This window comes from Phymastichus coffea, unplaced genomic scaffold, assembly GCF_024137745.1.
Source record: "Phymastichus coffea isolate CEN01 unplaced genomic scaffold, Cenicafe_Pcof_1.1 PCOF00068, whole genome shotgun sequence".
NCBI classification, from domain to species: Eukaryota; Metazoa; Arthropoda; class Insecta; order Hymenoptera; family Eulophidae; genus Phymastichus; species Phymastichus coffea.
Genome location: NW_026706879.1, coordinates 78,603 through 101,441, shown reverse-complemented (window position 1 = coordinate 101,441; position 22,839 = coordinate 78,603). Strand labels below are relative to the sequence as shown.

Sequence of the window (22,839 nt, the reverse complement as noted above, 5' to 3'; positions counted from 1 at the left end):
TCCAACCATAATTATAGTTATTACAATAAAACAGTTGCAGTTATTGCAATAAAACGCGATATGTGAATATATTACAACACGTGAAATGTATTTATAAGTTCGTAACGATACCATAATGTTCGATTGATTATCCACTGAGAGAACGTATCGTCTTCAAACACATTGTTGTAGCTTGTGCCCACCTGTGAATTGTGGGGGCGTTGGAAGCAGTCAACTCAACCTTATAGAGTTACCACCTGCAGATCTTGGACCAACGGCTGACATTCTTGCACCTTTCCTCTTTACCCCTTTCCCCTGATCTTTTCACTCTATAAATGCAAATAGGTTTGCGTGTTCTATCCTTGTCACGTCAATAACTTTTTACAAGAGTAGTACGTTGTTGTATGTACTTCAACAGTACATTACTTATGTCTGAGCTGTCAAAGCCCCATTTGCCTGTTCTCGAGATAACTCGCAGAGAAATACATAACCTATAAAAAGTGCTAATGTGTCTCTATACACGTATACACACACACCTCAATCTCTGATGAATCGACGTCTGCTTTGCTTACGTAGTTATTAGATAGACGGGTGATTACTTGTGTGTGCGTGAACATTACAAGTCCTCATGCACTCGTTCATTGCATACGTTTAGTGCATTTGCATTCGTCACGCCGTTCAAAGCGTCTACTCAAGTATTTTAATTGTACGCCATGTAAAATGCGTTGCTCTATGTTATGACATAGCTGTTGATATGGAGCATGAAGTACAACCCAAAAACACTACCCCTTATCACAGCAGCATTATCTACGATTAATTATTGCTAATACTAAGTACCTCTTTGTGCGTCATTGAAATGTGTAGCGCGTAAACAAAACACCATGAATGTCAAGATGAAAATACAGATTGCCATGGACGAAGATATAAAAGAATTCTTCCAAATAAGATTGTGCTTGTGTTATCAAGAGGAAGGTGGGTTCAATTCGATTGTCGTTTCAATTTCTATATTCCTCATTTAGGCGCTCTGATCAATTAATTTGTTTGAATATTCAATTTCCATAAAAAATGTACTATGGATGGAAACAAAATACTTGTAACTCATCCCTATTGATACTCGATTTTGCTCACAAATAGCAAGAATTATTCAAAAACTACATTTATTTTATTTAATTCCAGAGAATGATCAACTTTGACTCGGCTAAAAAATAATAGACAACAATTATGGGGGATGTACTGTATCCTACAAGTCCTCCATCCTTGGTGGGGGTGTCCCCAGCATACTGGAACTACTCCGATCATGTCAATCTTGAAAATATTAAAATGGATAGTAATTTCATGTGGTTACTCTGTTCATTAGTATCAGCTATTTCTTGGCTAACTTATATAACTTATTATAACAGTAGAGTACTTGGGTACATTTTGACAAAATTATTGAATCGCTTTGTTGGAAAATACCAGTACATCAAAGTTGGTATGTGTATCTGTATCGTAGAATTTCAAATTATTCTAAACATCCTGCTCCATAATTTATTCTACTTAATTTCAGGATCTTTTACATTGTGTGCTCTTAGTGGAAAAATAATGTTCAGAGATATTGCTTACATTACGACAGATTATACTGTAAGAGTTCAAGATGGATATCTTATATTTAGGTGGTGGAGAAATTATGTTCCAAAGAATATTTCCGAAGGTATAGAAAATTACTGATTAAAATCTAGATTTAATATAAAAAATAAATAAATAATTCATAAATGTGTTATTGATGAAATTTTGTTTAAAAATCACAGATCTATCACATTCCGATACTCGTCTTTCTGTTTTATTAAATGGTTTTGAACTACATGTTTACAATCGCTGTGAACTCTATGCACAATTAGAAAAAACTTTTGGCCTTCCACCTGAAATATTTCCTGAGGAAACTCATACAACCAACACTGATAATCAAGAACCAGACACTAAAAACAAAAAGAAAAAACGAAACAAGCCAGCATCCACAACTATTGATGTATCAAAACATGTTGATAATATTAGGAAAAAAGAAGCTTATGTTATTGCCAGGACTTGGAGAGATTTAATACCAGTTATTAAAGTAGATGTTTGTACAGTATGTATATTCTAGTGTAAATATTTTTAGCAGTAAGAATGTAAAATGAATCTAAATACAAAATTTGTCATTCTAGGGAAGATTAGTTTTTGGTAATTGTCTAGTACCAACTACATTGTCTGTCAATGTAGAAGAAGCTCATTTTATGTATTCTACAAAACCAGCTGCATCTCAACATGATCATTTTATGCATATAACAAAATGCAAGGCTGAAAATTTTAAAGTTATTTTAGCTCCCAGTCCAAAGTATACAGGAATGATCGATGAACCACCCCGTTTCATGGGAGAAGGCTTTGTAGTTTTGAGTTCAAATCACATGGAACTTTATTATTATATGGATGAACCAGGTGTCGTTCCTGAGCAACCAGAAATGATCAGGCTAGCAAATGGAGATATGGTTGAAGCTATGCCTCCTATTTGGGGTATTGATATCAAATGTGGAAAGGGTACAGATTTCAGTTATGGACCTTGGGCTGATCGTCAAAGAGAACATTTGTATAAATTATTCTATCCTACTGATTATCAACCTCTGAAAGTAACAACAGCTCCAGTACCTGGTGATAAAAGACAAGCTCACTCATTCGATATTCGTTTATCTACACTCAACGAAGCAACAATTGATATATTATTTAGTAAAAATAAGGAAACCAATGCTGTTCATGTTAACGTTGGTGCAGGCTCATACCTGGAAATAACGATGCCTTGGATTGTACTTCAGGATGGATATACAACTAAAATCACTGGTCAATTATTACATCTGGAAGCAACTACTAGTTTACAGTATCGTAGTTTAGTGGAAAGTGAAACGCTAGAGTTTAATGTAAAGTGTTATTATCCTGTAATTTGGAATGATGAGCAAATTTGGACATTGAATTTGACTGGTTGCAAAGCCACAGCGAGTTTAGTTTACTCCCACAAAGAGTTTTTTCAAGACTTAATCATGGATTGGGCTAGTAAGGCTATACCCGATCTGATGTACTTTGTGCCGTACACATGGAAGTTCAGTCTGTTGCTTAAAGAATTTGAAATAATTACATTATGCAATGAATTTAACTGGATCGATTGTTCATCGCAGAATCAAGAAAATTCGCATATTGCTTTCTGTGGAGAAAACTTTGAACTGTCATTTGAATTACCTTTTGTTGAATTTCTACCACCAACTGTTCCTTTACGATTTTGGATACAAGGTGAGAGCGTGGATCTAGCATTTTATTTACCAGAAGTGAACACAAACCGTAATGTATTCATAGCACTAGAGAAAAATGCACGAATTCTCTGTCGAGATGGTAGTGTAAAACAAATGTCAGATCTTAATAAAAATAAGAAATGGCGTAACGTGTGTCAAAGAGGATCAGGTTGGATAGACTGCTGGTCTGTTCCAATTGTAGCTCTAAGTATCAATTATACGTATCATCCATGTCCGCCGTTGGGTCCACAGCCACAAGCAAATATCACAACACCAGAGAAAGAAGAACTTTTGTTGTTACCAATTAGAATACCTAGAAGCAGAAAATCACCAGGAGCAGGAACAATGCAGTGGGCTAAAGAAGCTACTCAGAAGTTTGACCCTACAACATTAGAACCTGATCTGGTCAATCTCGAATTGGAAATTGGTCCCTCGGTGCTGTTTCTTAATGGATCTCTCATTAAACATTTTATACACTTGAAAGAAAATATTTTTGGTGATTATCAGTTGTTTACGGACATGCAACAGTCTCGGACCACTTCTGCAAGCGCCAAATTAGACAAGAACAAAGATCGTGATGTTCAAAATAGTAGTCTTGAGACGTCGATGGAAGACGAAGAAGCAAGAGCAAAGCAATTCGATCCAAGAGACTATCGTCCATTTGACGTTACTGTAGGAATAACTATGCACGATATTCAAGCACATTTGGTTAAGAATTGCAATGACGATGACCCACCATGTCCAGTAATACTATTGGAGCGCTTTGGTTTTGAAATGAAGAAAAGTTTCAGAGAAACTCAGCTGCAGCTCTTACTTTCTCCAGCAATTTTACTTTTATCAGATAACGTTCCGAGATCTAACAAAGAGAAACATCTGAATCAAGGCCATTTGATGTTGAGTGCATTGCAAGTTAGGGGACATGCAATGTTTAGTAATGAGGGTAGAAGTTTGGATCAGGAGACTTTAGAGTATGCTTGGTTGATTGAAGTGCAGTTAGGAAAATTAAGTGGAAAAATAACTTCCCCTCAATTACATCATTTGATCACGTCTCTAGAAACATTCTTGCTTATGGCTAAAAATTCAGAAAATAATTTGAAACCTCCAGGTTTACCCAGTCATTGTCATCATGGTCTTCCACCCTTACAGTGTGCAGATAGTGATATCGATAAGCATTACAGGTTTCTATCATTGTTCATTTTGTTTAAATTACTTCATATTACAAAATTATTAATTAATTTAATAATTTAATTACAAAATCAAAAATCCCGCAGGTGTCCCAGTTCTGAAGATATCAAATACAGAATGAATCGCGTGGCTATCGATTCTATTGATTTGTACCTTCAAGAAAGTGGCACTGCTACACAAATCTGGGCTTCGCCTATCCGTGTATCAACTTGTAATTTACACGGACAACAAGTAAAAGCAGGAATAACAGCGATACTACCTACACTTCTCGTTCGACAATTCGTTTCGGCAGCTGGTCATTTTGCCAATACAAGTAACACTAATACTACTGCCAGTGGCAAATCTCATAACAATGCCAGCAGTCGATTATCAGGTTTATATGATAATTTTCTTCCTCTCATATACAGTTACTGAAAATTCTAGAAATATTATTATATATAGGCTTTTTTATATCTGCAGGTGACGGATCTGATATCTGGTTAGAAGTTGGTTCTGTATCAATGGGACCTATTGTTATTGAAGCCGCTATGTCGCTTCCAACACCCGAACATAATTTACACGTTGTTCAAAATAATTATTTGAAAACTCATGATGAGAAAACGAAAAGATTGTGGTTTTTATGGTCGCAAGAAACTGGTGCTAAAGTCGCCAAATGCGGGTGCATAGGTGGTTGTGTATTTTTCGGAAACAACAGAAATGGACCAAGGTTTTTCAAACCAAGTTATCACGATTTGCAGGAAGGTATCAATATTGCTGCTTACCGGTAAATTTTTAAATCTTCAATATATATTCATATTTTCTGTTGGTTTTGATTATAATAATGATATAACATTCATTTGCAGAATCTTCGAACCTGGAATAGATAAAGGATTTGCTCAATCAATTTTACACGAAGGTCAATTAGTATTTCACACTCCACCGTATAGTTTACAAGATGTAACACTTCAAGATACGGTTGTATCAACATCTGGAGAACCATCTCACCGGTCAAACAGTTCAAAAATAATTTTTGAAAGATCTAAATCTGTGATCAGTCAGAGTAAAGGATCTGGTATCGGAGAAAGTGACAGTGCTAAATTTAGCGGATCTTCAACTAGTCCGTTCAGCGGAAATAACAAAAAATCTTTAAGTCGACGATTTTCGTATACTTCGCAGAGGTAATTAATTTATTTATGAAAACATTCATTTTCATACCTTAATTAAATTATTTTATTTATTCTTTTTCAGAGGAAACAGTACCAGAGATGTTCCATATGCTCGTTTATTTGATGCTAGTCCCGCCGCACAATTGCCTCCTAAATTAGATTCAGACTCTAAGTTAAATACTCAACATAGTAAATCTAATTTAAGTGTTCCAGAAATCGAAAGAACACCCAAGAGTAGTGCATCTGATTCTAAATTGGCTGTAGATTATTTCAATATACAAGAAACAGAGTCACTTCAACAAGGTGCCCCTAGTCCTCCAATTATACCGATAAGTCCCATCGACTCAAGTGGAGCTAGTCAAGCTCTGCCTACGGATAGTGAATCACTACGTATGACAGGTTCACAACAATCATTGTATGTGCAATCGGACTCAGAGGACAAGTTACTCCAAGAGGTAATATTGTCATGTGATTGCAATTATTTGTTGAATTTTTATTTAATATGAAAAACGTGATTTTTATAGGTTCAAAGAACAGTGTCAATGTCATCAGAAAATCATTCGGAAGCGTTCTATTCAGCTGATGAAGATACCAGTCATGGCTTAGGTGGAAGTCATAATTCCAGTTTACGACACTCATTAGTTGGTTCTGCAATTGTTCCCAATCAAAATGAGTGCATCAAAAAGAAATTCTTATCGGACTTATCTATTGTCGAGAGTTCCGCAAATGCAATTCATGCAGCCGATAATGTTCCGGAAAAAGCTCATACGCTAGAACGGGCCAAGCCTCAGTCGACAAGTTCACGAAAAAGTACTCGAATTCAAGCTACATCTAATTTCCAATCAGATACCGAAGCAACAGAGAATGGAAATGTTTTATTACAAGATTCATCTGATAGTCATTCCGTTTCTTCTACTAGTTTTATATCTGCTGTATCATCTCAGGAAGATATGACCTTAGTCAATTTACATATGCAAGTGAACAAACCAATTGTTGATTCACCCTTATTGATGTCTAGTTACGTCAGTCATTTGTCACAGGTAATTTAAAGCGGGATTGAATGCGTAATTTTTAAAATGTTACAAATTATAAAAGTTTATAAATTTTCACAGGTGCGTTGCAGTAACTGGTCAACTTCGTCATTACCAAGTAGTGGCGATGCCTTTACCACTCCGGTATTTCAACGAACTGATGATGGGAGACTCGTGTACATTGGAGGACGGTACATTCCAAAATACGAAGTGATGACTGAAGGATTCACGTCATTGAAAATGATTAGTCGTAATGAATCGTCACCAAAAGCTTCTTCGTCAAATAAAACGCCAACTCATCCATACATATGGGATAGTTCTACTTTAATTCAATCAGAAGGTAAATATGTTTGTCTATTTATGATAAACTAAAGAAAATTAAAAAAATTCTATTTTACAAGGAGAAGAAATTGTAACCCACGGGGAAGAAGAATTTCTAGCTACCCAACATGAAACTGGATATCGAACGACAATCATTGTAAAGCTCAAAGGAGACATTGATATTATGATAAGTCCTTTAGTTTTGGAGTGTCTTCAACGCTTTATCGATGCAATAATTCCAACTCTGTCTACACTACATCCTTTAACGATTCTTAATCATTTGCATAACGAATGCATTGGAAGGGTTGAAGATGCAAATATACTCAAGCAGGATCAGAGCTTATCTTATTGGAGCCAAGTGCAAACTAGTTCTAAACGTTCAACGGCAGAAAGAAATTTGAAGAATGATGATGGTATATTGACTTCTTATTTTCATTGTCGATAAATCTAAGTATATGTTGTAATTTTTATTGTATTCATTTACAGGAAAAGTGGCTTTACAAACGAGTGTATATGAGGAATGTATTTCGACGCAAATACAAGGAAGTATTATTCTACCAAAGGTAAACAGAATAAAAATATTAAATTCCGCATACTTACTGATGAAATACGCAGAATAAAAAAATTATTGTATAATTATTTATATTTTTTATAGATAAACGTAACGCTATTACAAGCTTCTGTTGTAGAAGAAATCATATCATTTTCTGCTTTGGATAATATTCGTGACTTAACGTGTGTATCATTATTTGCGATTTGCTTGGATGATGTGACGGCAAGATTCTATTTAGGAAAACAAGCTCGAGAAATTGTCCAAACTTTTCACAAACCAGCGGTTTTACCTAATCAGAAAAAAGTTAATAAAATCACTAAAGCGTTTTTATCAGGACATCAGACTACTGCTGTCGTTGCTGACATTGGCGGTGGAGAGACTGTATACATAGAAACTTCTGAAAAGCAACAAGAAGAAATAATTGTTACATTAAATATTGGTAAGTATACATTTTACTTGACAAATCTTTAGCAATGTATTTAAATTTTAATTATATTCTACAGGAAAAGCTCATACGCAATTGAGACGATTAAGGAACGAGTCTTCCATTTTGAAGGATGCCGTCATAACGGCAATTCCATCATATTACTCTCGAGTGTTGTTTACTTGTACTAGAATCACATCCCCATTAAAATGTATTGACTATTATCTACTTCAACCGCCAGATGAAAAAGATAAACAAAATGTACGTTTATTTATCTTAATGGTAATTTTTTGTGAACCTTTTGATAAAGAATTATTGATTTTATAGAAGCAGTCAAGCCCACCACAAGCAACTGAAGAATTCACTGTAGGCTGCGGAGAAGACAAATTAGGTTTTATCATGTTTGAATGTGGATTGGAAGGAATCAAACTCAAAATTGTAAAGAGATCTCAGTTTGAAAAAGGTGATAATGGACAAAATGAAAATGAGACTGAAATTTCTGAAAAAGATAATAACGTCAGTAAAAGTCAAGATGATCTCAATAATACTGCTGGTACGTACAATTTCATTTGAATATATATTTAGTAAATAACAGTTCTAGTACAGATGAATAACGTTGCATATTTGTAGATTCGACAACGGAAACATTCGAACAAGAGTCAATTCAAGCTCCATCGAATCTTAACAATTCGACGCAACAAGTGAATACAAGTGCCATGGCCCTAGCGAAGGCAGCAAGTGGCAATACTGTATCTTGTGTAATAGAGCTGAGAACTGTGTGGTTCAATTTTGCTGCTCCACCGCGAACACCAATCACCCGTAAAATTGATTATACTCGATTGGATTGGAATTTACTCAGTACTGCTTCACCGGCAATAAATGCATGGATGAATCCGAACAACAGATTCGCCATTCAAGTTGTTCATATGTTCCGTTGCATGTATCGCAGGTCAACGGCTGTTGTCGCGTGTCTTATGGCAGAGGCATTAGATATGCAGGCTATTCATATGCCCGTGAAGGTATTATATTATCTTGTTATATGCATAATTGATTCATTGAATAGACGTATTTAAAAAAAAACGTTCTTGCTCAAATGACCTCAGAGTCGGTACGGAAAGTTAACACCACTTGCAAAGACGTTACAAGAAGATCCATCCTGTCAGTTATGCAGTATTCTTCAAAATTACATTTTACTGACAAATCTAGAAACTACTGAGGCTAATCTACGTGAAGCTGATTTACCAACGTTATCTACACTACGACAGGTAACTTATTACTTAATGATTATGGTTATATTATAATTTTTGTCAAAAAATTTACTAAAATAATTATTAGGGAGTGATAGTTCTAAGTCGACAATGGAAAAATGTACTTTACACTCCGTTGTTACTGGAGCACAACTACAAAACGAAACACATCAAGCCGTTGAACGTTGCATTTGCCATGTCGGACCCGGAGGAGGTAAAATGTTAACAAATCACTTAATAGTGCTATGGGCAAAAGTAAAAGAATAATTGCTTTCTTTAGGAAAACATCATGACCGACGGCGAAGGTAGTGGTGGAGATGCCGATGAGCAAGAAGTGACTGACGAATGTGCAATGCTTATCCACGCTGATCACATGCACAAACACTTGCACTCAAAAGGTCAAGAACGAACGTCAGGTATTATCAACAATTTGATGCTCAAATCCACCGCTGCACAAAGCTACAATATATATCAAAATTATTTCAAGTTTCCTTTATGCTTTCATTTTATATATCTTATGATACTAATGTAGATATAAAGACCAAAAGTATTTTGAGATTTAGGCAGTATCAAACGTAGATGTAAAGAAACATTTTTTAGTAATCTCAACAGCGCTTAATCATTAATATTTTGCTTAGTAAGAAAAGTAAAACCCATGCACATGTGACAGAAAAACTTGAAGTAATTATAGATGTGTTTTAGCTGCCTATGCTTACCATGCTGAATCAATTGTATATATGCAAACTAATGTACATATGTAATCTAACTCGAGTGAAAAAGTGTTCCATGATCTGATTCTAACCCGTAACCGCTTTTAATTGACACTTATTCCCCAATACTTAACACTGTAGTATCTCGATATCAAACGAAGTAGGTATGGTGAGTTGCGGTAGCGGTGTCGGTGGTTTGACAGTACCAGTGAGTTCTTCCCGCGAGCGAGACACAACTTCCCCGATTCCAGGCCCACCAGATTCTGTGACTTCACCACCTATGCAAAAGTCAGCCAAAACATTACAGCCAACTCAAGTACCCGCCAGCGCCAGAGCCAGTATCGCTTTTCCGTTGCTTACCACCGGTGGACTTTTTAATCAGTCTAAGGAACCCAACACCATTAGTGAGTACACCGGCTAAAAAATTTGGCCTCGAAAGGATTCCCTGATGTGCTTCGCGATTTTTAGCGATTGACGACAAAAAAAGATAAAGCTTATAAATCACATAATTCAATCATTTGATATTCTCCAATAATTTTTATCACTCAACAGTGATCGTGTAGATTAGTATCCATTGCTTAGCACATGATAGTTATCGTTCTTTTCGTAGCCAGGTACTGTGTTTCAAATGCTTGTAGTATAAATCAGTTTGATCGTCCAATTGATCCCTATAATTTCGTATTAACTCTGCTTACCAATGTGTATCAACTAACTATTTGACAAGTACGCTTTACCACGCTAAAAATGACACTTGAATAGCATTATTGTGAATCTGTGAAATAAAGGAAAATAAAACGAAAATAAAATAGAAAAAAAAGGTGATGAAGTAACACGTGAATTTTGTCGAAAAAAAGGCTACGGCACACTACGTGAAGAAAAAGCACCCCACATATACATTTCTCACCACCAACTGGGATCAAATCCGAGCATATACTCGGGTGGCAATGTTGGTCACGGAGGCAGTCAGCACAGCACAACTAGTCTAGACCAGATCACCTCTCCACCGACAAATCACTCAAGCAAACCCGTCAATTTAGGTGAGGATTTGTACAGCTGGATGGCCAAGCAACAGGAATATATGAAGGAGCACGACAAGGGGAATCTCAAAGGCAACTGGGTAAGTTCATTTATTCTATTTTACTTTATAATATTGATACATCCATTTTCTATAACGCAATAAAATAACGAATTTCACTTCACGATACATATGAGAAACGACTATTACACTTTCTTATGCAGGTCTTTCATACCGAACAAAAGGTTACCAAGGTATATAAACTCACAAACGAACTTGTTTATTAGATACTGTGACTTTATTGTTTTCTTTCCTTCGTTTTACTTGGTTGCGTAGTTTATATCCATTATTACTTATTCATTTTTCATTTTTCATGTTGTGCTATATTGTCAACCTATTTTTTTTTTAATTTTTATTACTATTCATTGTTTTAAATCCTAATATTGAATTATTTTCTATAAAAATAGGACTCTAAAGTTAATACCATGACGACTGAAGACACAGAAGACTCTGACGTTCAAAGTGGTGCTTTCTTGTATACCATGAAAGACTCGCTTCGGTTGCTGGATGCGCATCTAATCTTCGAGCCGCTACTGTCGTCTTTGTCGGTGATGCCGCAACAAATGCTTTCTGCCATTAGTTCTGGAAATATTAACAACGTTTCCTCTCTGGACTCATTGGCTTCAAATGTGTCTTTAGTTAGTAGCATGGAAACCATGAGAATCGATATTGTTGTTAGTGAACACGGCAAAGTTCCGGACAAGAAAAAAAGTAAGTTTCAAATGAACGCCCTCTTTGACAATCTCAAATGTTACCTATATTTTTATTTATAGATAACAAATACCAATCGAAGAAATCAGGTTCAAAGTTTCATTTGGATATTCCGCCGGAAATGCCTGCCTTTCTCTGTGAAAAGATTGGAGTTGACATTGACGTGAAAAAAATGGCAGATATGACTGTCGACGATATGATTCAAAAACAAAACGTTCTGTATATTTCAAGAGGTCAATTAAAAAAGCACACCAGCACTGTTGTTAATTTTAGCTTAAACATACGTTACATTAGTCAACAAGTTAACATGCCACTTTTGAGACTTTTACATCAGATTAGTAACATGTATCAAAACGTTAAGGAGACTCAAATGGAGCTAAAAGCTCAACAGCAACAACCGGACGCAAAAATAAATGCAAATACTGTGATAACCACTCGTACGAAAAATGGCTCCTCTTCAAGTATGTTTTCCATTTTTTCTTAATATATACAAAATTGCTTATCATATGTATTTAATAAATACCGTGCTGATTTCAGCTTCTGATTTACAAGAACATTTTACAGTAGCGATGAAAAAGGCTGAAAAGCAAGTAGCAACAAAATCCGTAACCAATAACCCTCAGCCCAAAGTGATTTCCCCGTCAGCGAGTTTACGCTCAAGGCCACAAAGCTTTACGCAAAAATTACGCAGTACCGGAAAAAGCGTCAAAGGGTACATGAACTTGAGCGAAGGCATCATAACGCCAAACTTCGGTGCTAGTCCAAGTAGTTCAGGTTTAGATAAATTCAGTATATTATCAGAAAAAGTCAAAACTGTATCTATCATAGCGCCAAGATGCTGGAAAACAATATATCACCTTTTGGATTTGTACGCCATAAAACCAGAAACAAAAATGATCTCACATAGACTGTCGGTGCCTGCAGACACCACGGAACGTTACAAGGGAAATAAAAAGTATGAGAATTTGAGCGATATTAAAGAGGCTGACGTAGAAAAAGGTTTGAACGCAGAGACTAGCTCAACTCCTGTACCTCCTCCTCGGGAATTAAGTAAGTTTTGCGACAGTATTTTTAATTATTTTAAAGATTAATTACAATATATATATTTTGATGCAGGCGTCGTCACTGGTGAGCGAACAAGACTGATTATTTTTGGAGTAGCTAGAATACATCGAACAAGACTTTTAGCTACACTAAGTGGACTTAAACTAGAAGCAGAGATAACTAGTTTACATGCAAGTTTAACATGCCGTAAAAAGACTCGACCTGCAAGCTTAGAGTGTAGTTTGACTGGCCAAATTGGAAGGACGATGATTGTTCTTTTGGAGGGTGTAGCACCTAGTCAACAGACTGTCGTCAAAGTAACAGTGGGGAAATCACAGGCCTTATATTCGAGCGTCACTAGAAGGCAGAAAGATAAGAATAGCGGTTTGCTAACAATCGGTGCTGTTAATATCGATATTCCTCAGCATCCTGTCGCTTTGCATGGCATGATGACAAGAGGTAGCAAGCAATTGTCATCGACTCTCCAGGTAAATGGATTGAAAATATGTAATATAGAGATTCAAAACCATTTTACAGTAAATATAATTCATTTATATACAATTTTCGTACAGGAACTACGTGTAGCAAGGACTTCCTCGCGAATGGCTCGTGGTCAACAGGCTGAAGAAACTGATGGAGTGCCTAGCAGTCCTCATCAATATCCAACAGCTCCTGCAGTCAATCTCGATAAATGTCAAGCTGTGTCTAGTCTTCTTGAGCCTATCGTGATGCAATTCCATATTATTTTGCAAAGCCTGAGTATAACAGCAGCGCTGCTTCCGTCGTTACAAGCACAGTATAAAATGGATCAAGTGAATAGCTCTGGGATTACTGGCAGCAAGGCTAAATTTACTATTGATTTACCAAATCATAGTCTGAGTTTCACCACAAAATTACAAGTAACTGAAGCCAATTTGCCATCTGAAGCTAGCATAGAGTTACCGAAAGTACATGTCTCTGCTGAATATATTCAGGATGGCGGTAGTAACTTAAATGATAGTAAAATTGCAGGTGATTATACAAAGTTTACAACGTTTTTTAACATTGATTGCAAAAGATTAATCACAATTTGTCTCACTATTATTTCAGATGGTGTTGTACTCAGACAAGGAAGCTACATGAGTGCCACAGCTGATATTGGTATATTTGAACATTCCTTGACTACAGATCTTCTGAATCACTTGGTATTTGTTCAGAAAGTTTTTATGAGAGAAGTAAATGAAGTTGTGCAGAAAGTTTATGGCGGTGAGAAACCAGTGCCGTTATGGCTTGAAGACGAAGAACCTGGAACCTCTTCTAGTTTAAAAAGAATCCTGTTTTCACTTGTTATTCGTATTAAGGTAAGAGCAATCACTTCAATTTTTTAATTATACAAAAGGCTTAGTCAATATTTGTAATATAGTGTATACGTTTTATAGAGAATTCAACTGACGGCAACAACACCAACCAACTCAGCAGTACGACTGGAAACAGGATCCTTCGAATTTCAACTTTCAAATCGCGTTCAAAATGTTTCTGGTGCTACGCAGCCAAATCCATACTCGAAATTATTTGGAAAAGCTCAAGTCGAAATCAATCTCAGTCTTGGGCAGCTTATTAAAAATGTCATGTTTGAAGAAGCAGATCCGGAATTTCAACAATATGCATTCTTCAATACTCGTATTGGTTTACGAAATGCCTTCCAAGAAGAGTTGGCTGAAAAAGAAGACAAAGAAGTTGTTCTGATAACTCTGAAGAGACCTTTGATTTATATCCAGCCAATGGCAGTTGACAAAGCCATTCTTGTTTGGCTAAATTATAAAAATGCTTACGAATATTGGAACGAGAAACGATCAAATTTGAACAAAGAAGTTCTGACAGCCACTCAACAAGTGTTTGAGAAAGTACCGTTCGGTCAATTAACTAGTCAACTTAGCTCTCCTAATTTAGGAACTTTGTTCTTACAACTGACTGTTGACGACATGGGTATTTGCATCCCATTGAATCCATTGCCACCTGCAAATTGGGGTTTGAATAGAGGAATGTACGAAGGCGACTCTAGAGGAGCTGTTGTTATAACTTTAGAGAATACTAGTATTTCTGCTTGTAGTAGTGGTAGCTTAGTTAGTAAGGGAAGGTGAGTTAATTACATTGATGAAACAAATGTTTTATGATTTATAATTTTATCAACAATAACTGGTATTTATTTAAATGATTTTAGATTTGTTGGCCTATGCTTGAGATTCGCCGAAGACTTTGAAACATCACTGGACGATTGGAAACCTGATGTAAATGATAGTAGCATTATGAATTTATGCGTTGTTTCTGAAGGCACGTATGAAGTATGTAGCAGAACAATAGCTCAAAAACAAGACAAAAATGGTACGAGATAAAGTTAATTCTTGTTTATTATTACTTATGATTTTTATTTCACGACATCCTTTTTTCAGCCCGAGTCACCGAAAACGCAAAGTGGATTCTAAATGTGCAGTGGCAGATGGAGGGTGTTGACATTCACTTAGACGTGAGCGTTGGTCAGCAGTTATCTGCTCTGGGACACACTTTGACAATGTTAACTGGCTCGGAAGAAGACGACGCTCGTGCATCTCTTGACTACGATAGTGACGATGCTAATCAACCAGACAACAGTACCAGCCAGGAAAGTATCTTAATGAAAAAGAAAAACTGGACAGATAGTTTACCAGCTTTCATATTTGATCCTTCGCTCGATGCTAAGAAGCGCTCGAAGTTAATTGAAAAAGAAATGAATGAGCAAGCTAAAATTATCAATGACTTACGATCTCTTGGTGCATCACACGGGACTATAGAGCAAGAAATGAAGCGCTTACGTGAATTGGAAGCTCTAGTTTTTAAAGATTTTAGACGGTAAATGTTCCATAAAAATCTGTTTAAATTTACTACGCATTATGTTAGCCAAGTTATAAATACAGCGATCCGTTATAGTGACTGGATACAAAAGCTGAGAAGACAGTCTGTAAAACCATCGGGTATTCGTGGGAAATTGGGTCTCGGGAATAACAAACAAACTTATAGATCAAGGTCTTTCATTGTTCCGTCGCCAACACCTGAAAATCAATTAGGTAGTCCTGAAGATATGAAATCGGATACAACTACGATCAACTCGGCAAGCTATGAAAGCAGTCCGAAAAGCGGCCCAAGCAGGTATATATTGCGATATTCTTATTTTTATTTCTTAATGCAAAATTGAATCAATTCTAAACCGTAATGTTACGTTTTTCTTTTTGCACATACTAATTTCGTGTTTATTTTTATACTCAATTTCTTGTATACCCTTTATTACAAAGTTTATTATAAATATAGATCAGCATCTCTGCGTGTAAGAGGACTTGGCGGGCCTCGCGTAACGTTTAGCGATACTCATACAATTTGCAGGTCAGTTAAATTTTAATAATATCTCATAAAAATCATTAATATATCGGTACCTTTGAAATTAATCTTGAGATACGTATTTCCGTATTCTAGGCAATCATCTCTGCCTAGCGCGGGATCGGAACTGAGTTTACCCGAAGGGAGTTTAGATTGGCCCGATACCATCGAAATTGACGGTGAGCAAGTGGAATTGCGTAAGAAGAATAAAGAAATGAGTACAACGTCCAGTTATGACAGTATGGAGGGAAAGTAAGTAGTTTAGTTTTATTTAGAGAACTTTAAGTCATTCAAAGAGAAAATGTTATTAAAATATATTTTTTTATTTCAGTATCCCCTTATTAGAATCATTAGTTATTGATCCAACTTCGAGCACTACTTCGCCATACTTTTTGCCTCAAAAGCCACAAGAACCAAACATAGACTTTGAACTCGATGTCAAAGTTTTGATTAACAGTGGCAAGTGTGTCTTACATACAAAAGATCCAACAAAAGAAGATGAATTAAAAATGTTAGTGAAACAATAATAATTATGATTTTTTTAAATAGTGTAAATAATATATATATATTTAATAAATCTTTAATTTTTAGAATGAGTCGAATGAAGAAAGAACGCTCGTGTTCAGGAGGTACATTTGAGTTTCAGGCCAGTAGTCCAAGCAGTAGTAGAAAGAATGAGCGCAGTAAAGAAAAATCGAACACTAGTTCATCTAGATTACGATATGTACATCATGCGAACGTGCCTTTGGTAGATTTGACTATATTTCACATTCCCGGTCTAGATGTTAAAGTAAGTTTTAATTATACCTTATAAAAATTTTTTGCCAAAGAACCTACGTAACTGATTTTTATCATTCATTGAAGGTTCACTACGAATCCAAAATAGTATCCGAAGAGTCCCTATCGCCAAGAATTTCAATTGATACTCCACTTTTGAATCCATCAGCGATGTCCCTAATGAGAAAATCAAGTACTAAAAAAGCCAGTCTCTTCGCTTGGATGACACTGCAAAGTATTCCTGAGGAAACAATCATCAGTCCACACATACTTGGATTTTTAGAACAAACTTTAGAACCCATACCAAGTAAAATGAACTTCCAGACAGGTGGGCAGAGTGCTATGTTCCCTCTGGAAAACATGGAAAGTTCATGGGCTGCGACTGCTGCAAATAGTAATTACGTTTATGCCAGTTTTCCGGTAGACGTTATTGTTTACTTTCACATGCAGCCGTCGACGTTCAGGTCATTTACAAATTCTAAAATAATTTTTCTTCAAAAGCTACAAATTTTGTTATAAATATTTTTACCTTCAGATTTTCCTGTTTGCCTGTATCACGAGTCGAATGCATGCTACAGCTTCCGTCTCTCGACATTGTAGTCTCATCAAAGCGAGCTGAAGAGGATCTCACTGAATTCGGCGAACACAAGTCGGGCAAAGAAAGTGGCTCTGCAACTGGTGGAATTTCTGTTACTGGTTGTCTAGCCGATTTTTCTGTGTACATATTTCATCCATACGGTGGCAAAAAGTCTGGTCCTAAGGAAGCACAGTGGTCACCACTTTCCGATAGCGAAAGAAAGGATTCACTCAGCATCAATGTTGAATTTGTCAACTTTCATTTATCGAGAAGTAAAAAGAAGAACTTCCCTAATGATCAATTAAAAATTAGCGGAGATCCGAGGGCTGTTATAAGATTTTCAAGTAAGTATAAGTTATACAAATTGAATAATTGAAATTAATCTGAATCTGTAAAAGTTTAATTAAAAAAACAATAGTTAATTCAAATTCTTTTTATTTATTTAGCTATTGTTGACATCGGCTCGGCTTCATTCAAATACGATATGCGAAGATTGACTGAAATCCTTGCTTTCCCAAAAGCTTGGTACAGACGTAGCATTGTTAGACGTTTATTTTTGGGTGATCTTAGCTCAAGTATGGCTTATTCCGAAGGCGACGTTCGTAACCGCGAGGAGGCAGCTATGGGGAGCTCTCTATTAAAACATGACCGCCATGGCAGCGATGTGTTGTCGAAAAGTACTCCTGAGCGAAGTCCAAAGTTAAATAGAGATAATTTAAGACTGAGTTTTGATGGCGATACACCTAAGCAAATTCGATTGAAAGGCAAGTTAGCGAATCCAAATAAGTTTTTTAGTTACTAGAACTAAATAATAATTAAATGATTTTTTATCAGACATTGGTAGAGGATGGAGTTTCACTGGTGACAAACAGTCATCCGAAGTAAAAGTAAGAGAATCTGCTTGGGAAACATTGGTGCTATTTGCTGTTAACTTTACTCGCTTAAATGTACACATGAATATGGGCAATGTAATGGGAAACGTTTCTTGGATGACCAAAGATTTTCGTTCAGATGGAAGACTGTCAATCGGCAGTACTGGACATAAAAATCTGTATATAGGTATTGGTTTAGGAGGCTCTAGCCTAGACGCCAAGGGAGGTATTGTCGGCGGTATCATTGAGCTTAGCAAAATTGACACTTATAGTAAGTTTCTGATATTACAACTGAGTATCATTATTTTTTCTGGATTTTCCTTTATATTAATTATTACTTTTAAATAGTTCACATTCGCGAAGAACCTGACACAGAACCTGACCATACAGTCGGCTTAAAGTTGTTTGCATTGGAGTTAAGACTTGATTATATGGGCACAAGTGTTTTAATGTGCAGAGTATCATCCTTAGACGTTACTCTACGAGATGAATGGAAAATTAACCGTAGTACTTGTAGCGGCGCATTCATGCCTACAAGAAGGTTAATGTTCAAATGTTGTGTATTATTTTGAATATCAATTTAATATGTGTCATTTTCTACTTAACAGACCTGCTATAATATTTCTACATGGTGTCCTTGGCTGGGATCAACTACAAATAATGATAAGTAAATCCACAACGGCTGACCTGCTGAAAATGTTTTACAAGTTGGATGAATTCTTTAGTCAACAATTCAAGAGTAGCAAACGCGTGTTTAGTTCTTTACAAACTAGACAGCAAAGAATCAGTAACAACAGTCTGAAAAGAAGGCAACAGAAGAAACGTGGTAATGCCGAAGGTAAGTAGCGATACAAGTAAATTTGTGAGGTAGATTTAAATTTTGTCTGCAGATTTAAATTAAATTTGGACTCATTTTTCTCTGATAAACAGCATATTCACAAGCTGCACTAACAGATGCTCGACATCATCGTCATTGGCAACGAGTTCTGTGCCAAGTAGCTGGATTACAATTGGGAACTTTACGATTTGCTTTGCCGGCAAACGGAACGGTTCTTGGTGGTACAATGGAACTACATGGATCTAACATCAGTCTAGCATGTTTCCATGGTATCAATTTTAAGTGCAAGAGTTGGGCACTATTTTCGTTAAAAGAACCATGTATAAGTTTCGCCACGGAAGCTCAAGAAATTCCAAGCATAGAATGTAAGCGTTTTGAAAATAACTATACGTACTATATATAAATTACTCCGATTGACAAAAATGTTCAATACAGCACCCAACGCTAGCGATGTACACGTTGTTCAAACTTTAACTATCAGTTTGGGACAACAACAAGAACAGCACACTAGACATCATTCTATGGCAACTGTTTGTCGGATGAGTCGAAGTGTCCTGTTTCCTCCGCAATTCAAGACTTTACAAGAATGGTTCCACTATGCTTTTGCCAACAGTGAAATCGATGGTAATTAATGTTTGAGTGATAAAAACTAGATAGGATTTTAATTTAAATTCTTATATAATATTTTATATACTTTATATAGCTGTAGATCGCTTTCCTTGCGTTGAAAGAGAGAGAACCGAAAGTACCTCGGAATCAGCTGGTAGTAATAGAGGAAGAAATTCATCAACCAGTACTGGAAAACTGCAAGAACACTCCCATACGCGAGAAGTCATATTCTCACTACCATCGTTGCAACTACATTTAAAAACGGAACATTTACAAGCTGCCAAAACTCCGGATGTAATGGGTATGTTTTGCTTTTTTTCACTAAATTTTTAGTACATACTAAACACAAAAGATCTGTACGATTTAACAACAGATTAAACACTTACTTTTCTGAGTGATAAACATTTGTTGTTTAAGTACAATATTTATTGTTAAAAATATTTTTTTTTAATGTTTACTTAAGACTTTTACTTAACATACTGATACATTTCTAATAACTTGCTCTAATAATCCATTTTGTATTTCTAACAGTTGTAATTGTTCTTTAACAATGTTGTCGCACTGTTTTTATGTATTATAATTATTACTACATTGTCTTTTTTCTCTCTGCGTCTGTAATAATTAAAAAAATCTATTTCTGTAAATCCTTCAATTCTAAGGAGCATTTGAATTATATCAATAATTAATATGTACTGTTCTATTCTGTGACTATGTGCTACTTTCTGTTGACGTATTTCTAGGACTGCCTAAACATATACTTTATAGTAAGTACTATGTTGAAAACAATTGTGTTTTCCAAAGATTAGTGGCTTGTAGATCCTGAAAAATAGAATAATATCGTTTACAGATATCCATTTCAAAAAGATATTGTATGCATATGGAATGACGCTGACGCATGTTTGTTTTTTTGTTGAAAAGCCAAATTCATTTCATGAAATTAGATACATTCACATTCATTACATATCATCATTTCGTTACTGAATATTATAAATTATTATACTAGAGTTTACCTTGATGTATAAACGAATGAACAATATATGTTAAGTTTCCTACGTTGTATTAAACAAAACATTGAGGATTTTCATTGCTGTTCTTAAAAATCTCAATTAAAAATAAGTTAATTAATTGATGTGAAACTAAATGCAGAATGTTCGAGTGCAACTTATTCTATAATCAAATGTGCACTGCTAATGATAGGATTAATTAATGTGCTAGAGAAAGGTTACTTATGAAATAAATGTTGACAGGTGAAAAGCCGCTAGTAGAGTGCAGCTTTATAACTGAATTCGAGGACCACATATTTGTAACAGTTGACGCAGAGGCCTTTTTCTTCTTGCATGATCTTATCACGTCGTACGTCAAAGAAAAAGAACGGGTGGTAATTATCAATCTGAATAATTGTGTTCACGCTGATGTAACTATTATCCTAATAGTTGTATATTTTACAGCATGCAATGCAATACAGCGCTAGAGCCCACAGTCCCGATCCCACTAAGCGCAAGGGTGCAGCTCAAGCAAGTACCTCGGCAGCTACTGGCACGTCTGCCGAGGATGATAAGAAACGCAAGCAATTTGATCCCGCCGAGATGTTCATTAAAGACTGGCGATCATACAGATGTAAGACTTGGCACTTAGAGCCAACTGTCAGGCAAGTATCCGTAATTCTAACAACACTTCGATTATTGAAACAATGGATATATCAAATAATTGTACATTTATCAATTTCAGACTCCTATCATGGGCTGGTAAAAGTATAGAACCCTATGGCATCGATTATATATTGCAAAAACTAGGCTTTTCTCATGCCCGCATTACTATACCAAAGTGGATTCAACGTGGATTCATGGATCCTTTGGACAAAGTACTCGCCGTTCTTATGCTGAGGATGGTACTGGCTGTTCGCGATGAAACCCCTGACGAGAAGGAACATAAAAAGGAAAAATAATTCTTTCACACATCGACATACTAAACTTTTATTTATCGTGTAAAATTGATCATATTTTTTATAAACCATTTATTTTACGTCATCGTTCGTGCGACGTGAGGTATTGAACAATGGCGTAATAGTGCATGTAGATTATTGTAAAGATTTTGTTTGTATTTGTATTCTTTCATGTTTTTATATACTTGTATAGTGATTATACTGTAAAACAAATGTAAAAACAAAAACATAATAACGGAAGCGATGGCAAACGTTATTATAGCTTTAACAGGCAATGGCTTCCAACGAAATCATCATGTTTGTTACAGATACATACACATACAAAGCTATTCTTGTTTTCAAAATAGATATTAGCATGTGTGAGTGCGCATACGTGCTCGTTCGACTGTGATTTACTCTAATGCGAATTTTGATTGTATTGAAAAATGAGAGAAAACCATGTTATTGTAAATGTTTTGTCCCTTTTTTTTGTGAACGTAAGAAACTTTTTACTTGTGACCAGAGCAAAATTGTGAGGCTAATGTGTCCGTGGTATTTATTAATGTCACAACAGCAAATTTAAAACTTGTGTATATATGTATGTAGTTAAAGAATCGTTGGAAATTCAAGATATAAACTTTGTATCAATAAGTTGTGCGAATTATTAATTTCTTAATGTTATATATATAACAAGAAAGGTATAATTATTTAATTTAGTTTCTTATATGATTTATGAAATGAGCAATGAATTTTCTATGGCTCTATTATTCGTTTAATATTCATACTGCTTCGACAAATTCCTTTGTTTAATGTACAAAATTAAAGCTCATGACTGTATATTACGAAATAAAGTAGAACAAAACGTTAACATTTATCAATAACTCTGTCTTGGAGAACAGTTCTTTCATAATTTTTCCTAAATGAAAATATCCTGTTTTAGGAATTAGTAGAATACTTTTATCTTTCCTACTATTATACAACATTATTTATTGACACACTAGGTTTAGTGTTCTATTCGATGTACCATTCATGATTTACAAAATACTTTAATTTACTTATAAAATTTAGAATAAGCTTCTATTAACATTTACGTAATCTTGATTAATTCAGTTTCGAGCTTTGACCAAATGTTAATTGAAAATT

The 22,839-nt window shown here is 35.5% G+C and overlaps 1 protein-coding gene across 1 annotated transcript; it reads left to right on the top strand.

The window, feature by feature from the left end:
- Positions 1-588: 588 nt before the first annotated feature.
- On the top strand, positions 589-22,656 carry LOC131667619 (bridge-like lipid transfer protein family member 1). Its single transcript, XM_058941158.1, has 49 exons — positions 589-951; positions 1,156-1,450; positions 1,526-1,669; positions 1,767-2,083; positions 2,160-4,447; positions 4,541-4,827; positions 4,914-5,217; positions 5,297-5,611; positions 5,682-6,054; positions 6,124-6,639; positions 6,712-6,970; positions 7,032-7,364; positions 7,438-7,514; positions 7,607-7,943; positions 8,008-8,189; positions 8,256-8,481; positions 8,559-8,947; positions 9,032-9,193; positions 9,264-9,389; positions 9,456-9,591; positions 10,089-10,289; positions 10,740-11,002; positions 11,125-11,154; positions 11,368-11,671; positions 11,734-12,132; positions 12,209-12,721; positions 12,788-13,203; positions 13,288-13,726; positions 13,805-14,055; positions 14,134-14,831; positions 14,916-15,076; positions 15,145-15,580; positions 15,659-15,877; positions 16,037-16,108; positions 16,199-16,354; positions 16,434-16,613; positions 16,694-16,892; positions 16,967-17,343; positions 17,415-17,800; positions 17,903-18,220; positions 18,291-18,599; positions 18,677-18,869; positions 18,937-19,166; positions 19,259-19,531; positions 19,602-19,790; positions 19,870-20,076; positions 21,023-21,177; positions 21,224-21,423; positions 21,504-22,656. The coding sequence occupies exons 2-49, from the start codon at positions 1,201-1,203 to the stop codon at positions 21,718-21,720; spliced, it is 15,012 nt and encodes a 5,003-aa protein (XP_058797141.1). The 5' UTR covers positions 589-951; positions 1,156-1,200; the 3' UTR covers positions 21,721-22,656.
- The last annotated feature ends 183 nt before the right edge of the window (positions 22,657-22,839 follow it).

What these genes read in the sequence shown, in the direction of transcription:
- LOC131667619 (XM_058941158.1), top strand. Translation starts at nt 1,201, where the DNA reads ATGGGGGATGTACTGTATCCTACAAGTCCTCCATCCTTGGTGGGGGTG. An exon ending in AGCTTAGTTAGTAAGGGAAG is followed by an intron (nt 14,832 to 14,915) that starts GTGAGTTAATTA and finishes AAATGATTTTAG; the next exon opens with ATTTGTTGGCCTATGCTTGA. An exon ending in TAAGCAAATTCGATTGAAAG is followed by an intron (nt 18,221 to 18,290) that starts GCAAGTTAGCGA and finishes ATTTTTTATCAG; the next exon opens with ACATTGGTAGAGGATGGAGT.